We start from the raw sequence: 6662 nt of genomic DNA on the forward strand, positions 1-6662 counted from the left end.
TTCATGGGGGCTATTGCCCCCTCCCCTCCCTTCTGTAGGAAACCTCATAGTGTAACCATAATTATCAGGTCTAGATAATAAATCACCCCCTGAGTCTATTTTAGGTGGTTTCTCTAAGTGGTATTGCTTGCAGTCAAAGAAAAACCATTCAATAGCCGCAACTGATCGGGAGAGATCACAATCTATCGAGAACATATCTGCCTCACATGTGTAGTTTCTGGTTCTAGCATGAGTCCCTTCATGCTTCTTTCTGTAAAATGTACCTGATCATCAATAAAGTTTTCTTGTGTTAAAAAAAAACAACTAATTCAGCGCAGCCCATCATGCAGCTCAGACAATGCAGCCAGTGTTCATGTCGTTGTTGAGCACTCCGCCAGCGTTGTTGCAATTTGGCGGCGATACACCTGAACCCGTTACCTCATCTTTGCAGCTCCCGATCGGCGATGGACGTACTCACAAAGCTATATCAGGGCAGCAAGCACCTCTCTGGGTCAAGGCAAGACACAAGTACTCGGTTGATCTATCCTAGATGGAGCGCGTATGAATTTGCTGGCTACCTAAGCTAAGCATATTGATGAACCACTACGTACTACCTAAGCTAAACAATCTTCATCAAGCTCCGCCACTGCCTGTGTGTTGTGTTGCTCACTATTGCATATATGAAGCTATGGGATAGGGATTTTCTTATGTCGTCCTTCCTTCGTGAAACCAAAACCTAGCTAGCTAGTTGTGCCGGTCAGCTAGTTGAGGGAGTGCGTCGAGAAGGCTCTAGCGAAGAGCCCTTGACATCTCAAGTCTGTATCATGCAGTTACATGAGACATTGCTTGTTTGTGTTTGACACCGAGTCTTGGACAGTTGGACTGTTCTACATGGTTGGGGAAAATTGACGAGGGTGGGTTTCTGAATGTGTTCAATATAGGCACACATTTTCTTGTTGTTTTGATTTTGTCTATGAATTATGATGATTTACATAGTTGTAGCTTAGAATGTTCACATGTTCCATTGAATAGGTATGATTCTTTTGAATAAGTAGGAACCAAAACGATTTAGTTAATCTTTTTCTTTCATCAAGTTTTGAACACTCACGATAGCCCTTCAAATATTTAACCACAAATCTGTTTGGCAAACGTTCCATCATAGTGTTGACGAAACTGAGTTTTTGTTTGTGCGGGGAGATGAAACCAAGTTATAGCTTGAAAAGTTAACATGATGCATCAAATTAACGTAGGAATCGGAACAATTTAAGTAGCTCCTTAAAGTAAACCGAAAAAGGGTTACCCTTGCTTTATATTATATTATAAAGCAACCCCATCACCACATAGTACATCCGAACAAACCAACACAATCACACGCCACCACAGCCCCTTAAGTATTCAACGACAAATCCATGTGGCATGCGTTCTTTTTCCAATATTGAATGTTCAAATCCATGTTAGTGCATTGCAATAATCAAAACATTATCGGTGCACTGCCTTTGGCTTTCAAATGTACAATTCAATGCAAGAAGAAAACAAATATTTGCTTTCAATTTTGAGGAACATTTTCCCTCTTGACTTGCAGAGGAAAAATATAAAATGTGCATGTGCATATACACCAACGTCACCTGCCTTGCAGGAAGCAAGCAAGATCCGGCAGCTTCCCCCCTCCTCCCCGCATCAGTCGACCGCCCGGATGCTCCTCCAATGGCCGCATATCATCCTATTCTGTGTCCTCGTTGTAATACAATGTTCCACTGCTTGTAGAAAATTCAATAGAACAAACTGGGATGTGACTCGAGCACAGTTACAACACCAGGAAATTAATGCTGGAATATGTTACAATTACATGTCCTTCCCACAGTGGAGGGAAGGATGGCATACTTGTTTTCAGGTTTAGATCATCATTTTTCTTTGACCCAAGGTGCGACCAAACCGTATCACTGAAACCTGCAGAAAAGCCGCGGCCAAACCGTATCAGTGCAACCCGTAGAAAAAGGAAGCTACAACAGCGTGAACCAAATATAAATCACGAGACAAGCTTGCCCTCCGTCATGCAAGATGACTTCTCTGGCACTCGCGCTTACTAGGGGTCAGGCTTGTGTATCCGGATGCCGCTCAAGATATAACCACCAAACGCATTCATCTGCATGTGTGGATGGGTCCGTGATGGAAGGACCTGCATCCAGAGATAAGAGAGGGAGATTGTAAAAAAAAAAGAAAGGAATCACAACTTTTCACAAACAAAAGTAGTAAGGACTAATCACAGATCCTTTGTTATATTTCAAGCCTAGTAGGCCCAGGTGATAACTGATCGACCTTGTGTGTCAAACCAACATGTGATAAAAATCTGTCCATTCGATTATTAGTATTGACTATTGAGCATGTTCACCACATCATAAATCTCATCAGTTTATTACCCCATCCGTCCCATAATATAAGATGTTATTACAACCAATATATGAGTACATTGGTTCTAATAACATCTTATATTAGGACGGAGGGAGTAGTATTTAAGCAGCACAGCAACCAAAATTGCAGTGTAAACAGAAACATTTTCAAAGTTTAGGCGTCAGATAGGTTTGTATATTCCTTACTGGCATGACGCATTAATCAGGCTTATAAAAGACAAGCAACGTGAAAACTCAAACAAAACTCGAGTATAACTATTTCTGGTGTAACATCATCGTTGCTAATGTACTGACCTGATACTCTCGGAGCCAGGGTTCAGTAATCTGTAATGCAATTGCCATTTTCGATACCTGCAAACTATGCATGCATGTCGCAAGAGGCTGCATATAGATACCAAAAAACAAAAAGATAAGTAACAGCAAAACCACACTTTACAAAAGGAACAAACAGCAAAACCACACTTTACAAAAGGATGAAACGAAAACCAAGTCAATTCAGCACATAAGCTAATGATTTTAGGGAAGTGACAGGATAATAATTTTTGAAATAAAATTCTACCTAGAAAGGTAAGCTCTCTGCAGAAGCACCGTAAACCAAACATTTAGCAAGAACTGTCATGCTTCGGTGTCAATTGTAAAGAACAATATTTACCTGAAGATATTGATGATAGATAGCAAATGGGGCCGAATAGGACAGGAGTGGAAGCAAATCGGTAACCACACTTTCTACCTCATGGTCAGGAGCAGCAACAATCAAACTGTGTTGACATAAAACCAGTATATTAATAAAAATATTTAGACTCATACTGCAATTGTCTTCTACTGATGGAGTATACTTCGCATTACCTGCTAAACCCATGTTCTCCCCAATATTTCATCCTCTCTGGTGAGGGTGCCTTTCCTGCTCTCGGCGCTTTGGGAGCTATTGAATTACCATTACTTCCTTTGCAATCTACAGATCAATGTAGCAGCAACAGTTGGAACATTGCGTTTTTGCGGAAAGTTCTTAGTGTTAGTTTGATCACTACTTATCCGACATAGAAATGTCACCTTGATTAAGGTGGTCCGTTGCAGGCTCAGGGACCTCCATATTAATTGGCTGCACTGTCATTGACTGCGCATTCCCATCTGATACTTCTGTATTAATTGGTTTTGCCGGGGATGACTGAAGACTCTCATCTGGTACAGCAGCAGGTTCAACTACATCGCGTTGAATGCTACCACTGAGAACAGAAGGAGCATCACCAGCACTTTGCAAGGAGCAGAGGTCACCAAGTGGTGCCTGGAAAATCCTGAATGGAATGTTTATGATAATTATAATTTCAACTCTTGAGCATTACATAAATTATATATTGAAATATTCGCACTTGCTACTTCAATTATAATTTCAACTGCTTCATACAGGTCCATTTACAAAGTTATAATAAATGACAATTCAGATAAAATAGAAAATGATAGAATGGTACTGCATATATTATCTGAAATCATAGAAAATGTATTTACCAACATTCTTAGTATGCTCTTGTAGCCAGTTTAAGGGTACACTATAGTGTTACAGATTAATGTATAAATTATACTCCTGCTTGTATTCCGAAGGTTCTATAACTAATTATCTCCTTAGATGAGAATCCTCTGTAAATGAGAAGCCATATAGTGCCAAAAAGTGGATTTACCTGCTGGTCATGTCGCTGCTCAAATTATACATTCTTATTATATCTATGGAGCTGGGCGCTGATCCAAGATATGTGCTACAAACATATCCTGTACCTATAATAGAAATAACAGAGACAATCAATAATGATTGTAACTGACATATGCATTAAAATGGTGATGCACTACACACAAGAATCAGGTTTACTTTACACATTTACAAATATTAACAAACACCTCAAGCTGATAGTGGCAGGTGAGCCTATAGCTTTCATGTTCGTAGATGTATATTGCAGTTTGGTGGAAACAAGCGTGACTTGTGACAATTAGTGATTACATGCCACAACATTTTCTATTCAACACATACCAAGTAAAAGATTGATACGTAACAGCTTCCCACTCAAATCAGGGTGATTTTTCAACAAACAGCTAGGTTAAAATAGTGTTGACAAAACAAATTAAATGGAGCACAATCTACAGTTCAAAAAAAATGGAGCACAATCTCCATAAAACTAAATTCCACTTGATTGGTTAACACCAAATAATGTTCAGTACCACAAAAGAAAGCATAATTTACCTCCTAAGCGTTCAGCTACAGCTCCAACAACTAAACCCCCCACCATATCAACGGCAAGCACATCTGAATATGCACCAACATTTGCCATAGACAACAAGAGGGAGAGCGCATCAACTCGCATAAACCTGGGGAACACAGAAAAGACAGCGTTAAGTAGCTAAGTGCTATAGCTATCCACTTCTGTTGTTTCTAGGCAACAAGATCAAGAAATTGACTATGATGACAAGGAAAAAAAAAGATTGGCCCTAACAAGTAATGAAAGGGAAATAATTATTACCCTATTCGAGCTGGGTACTTCTTGAAATATGTCTCACAAATGCTGTAGCATAAAAGGGAACAACAATATTAGATAATTTTGCACAAAATCCAGTAGTATATGTTAAGTTAATGAGCAAAAAAAAAGCAATTATCTTTTCAAGTGCCAAGCACTTTGCAAATACGAGTTACAACAAAATTATTCCAAAATTACGCCAACTTTCCAGATAACGAAGTTAATCGAGTTCAGTCGGTAATCTTTCAAACCAAAAGCTGGGAAACAGACATGGTCTATTGAGAGAGAATTAAAACTCACCCAGCCCACCCGGCCAATCTAAAAAAATAATTTGCACTGCAAATTTTATAAAGCAAAAACTTATTTCTTGTTCTGAACATCCTATAACACCACTTTCTAATTAAAAAGAGGATACATGAAAATTCAAAAGAACAGCAGTGGGACTCAAATTTCATAGGCTGTAAGTTCAAAAACATTTCATTTCAGTCTACTTCTTATTTTCCCTCTCTACCCACTTTTATCTCTCCATTCAATATGTTCCATGCTGATTTCGAATTAAGAAGCACAAATTTGGTTGTATTGATGAATGATGATGGCATATATAATCATTCTGTTCCTGCATCTCTCGAAGAAACACAGAGGAAGCGTGTATTCAAATGCCTTCAAATTGTACGTTGCAACAGTGCAACACACTACCCGGTAGAAGTTGGTGTGACCTAAGCTTAGCTGGACTATGTAAGTTTAGGCACGGCAGACTAGATTGCCACCATTGAGACATGGCGTTGATGTGGAAATAGAAAGCAACAGCCCATACGCTAGATGTGTTACCATCAATTGTTTGTAGTGAAATTACAAATAAAGCAACGAATTCTTTCTTACTAGTCCTACGTCATTCACACTCTACAACAATCTTCAAACTTCAGTTAAGAAGAAACTTCAAAGATATTGGTTCACTACTTTGGACAAGACATCCACTACAGAGAGCTAATCAGAAGAAGTATCTTTGCATTCAAATAAACACTACATATGGTCACATATGTGATTGTCACACTCATACATCACCACAAGTTTGACAGAGTATTCGCTTTCAAAAGATATGTAATATGTTTCCTGCTGCAAAAAGGGAAGCACAAGATACCTTCTGGAAGAGGGGCGTCGCAAAAGCACTTTCGGTGCATATTTCTTTTGTTTCTTCAGTTTGTATTTCTCCTGCAACCGAACAGGTTGAACTAAATCAGTCCTCATCAGCGTCCTCCAGAACAGCAAGGAATCAAACTAGACAGTAACTGATACTAACCTGTGAGAAAACTGTCTTATTTCCAAATGTGGAGCTATTCGCTATCAAAGCCTCCACAATCGCATCGCCGCTCGCACCCTCTCTATTAAAACCACATGACGTCAAAATCTTGTTAAAACAGAGAGCAGAGAAATAAATATCCTACTCAAGCAGGACACAGTTGAAAACGGTCGAATCCCCACCGCTTCATCGCCTCTATGTCCTCGCTCGACAGCGTCTGCGCTGTATTATTGTCAACCAGGGACCTATTGTCCCTGGTCTCGTCCTGTGCCTGGTCATCGGCGCCGCCCCCGCCTCGCGGCTTATCATCTGTACCAATCACAGCCATTGTTATTATTAAGATAACATAGCAGAATGTATTTTAAAGAGTACATTAATGGACTGGAAGAGAAAAACATTATCATGCTTGCTTGCCTTGAGACGACGCGTCGGTGGCGGCGCAGGGGACGAGGCCGGAGGGCCCGACGCGGAAGAGGGAGC

General features: G+C 39.9%; 1 protein-coding gene across 1 annotated transcript; it reads right to left on the reverse strand.

Annotated features, from left to right (window-relative positions):
* Positions 1-1373: 1373 nt before the first annotated feature.
* LOC125528506 (tRNA (adenine(58)-N(1))-methyltransferase non-catalytic subunit trm6-like) lies at positions 1374-6662 on the reverse strand (the record flags this gene model as incomplete). The annotated part of the gene is given in 13 exon segments (XM_048692963.1): positions 1374-1926; positions 2064-2155; positions 2682-2768; positions 3040-3145; positions 3234-3339; positions 3438-3679; positions 4061-4154; positions 4615-4739; positions 4892-4933; positions 6024-6094; positions 6183-6264; positions 6365-6491; positions 6597-6662. Coding segments are annotated over 13 exon segments (1241 nt in total), but the record flags the coding sequence as incomplete, so codon positions are not given.

The sequence above is a fragment of the Triticum urartu genome, unplaced genomic scaffold, assembly GCF_003073215.2.
Source record: "Triticum urartu cultivar G1812 unplaced genomic scaffold, Tu2.1 TuUngrouped_contig_4924, whole genome shotgun sequence".
In the NCBI taxonomy this organism is placed as follows: Eukaryota; Viridiplantae; Streptophyta; class Magnoliopsida; order Poales; family Poaceae; genus Triticum; species Triticum urartu.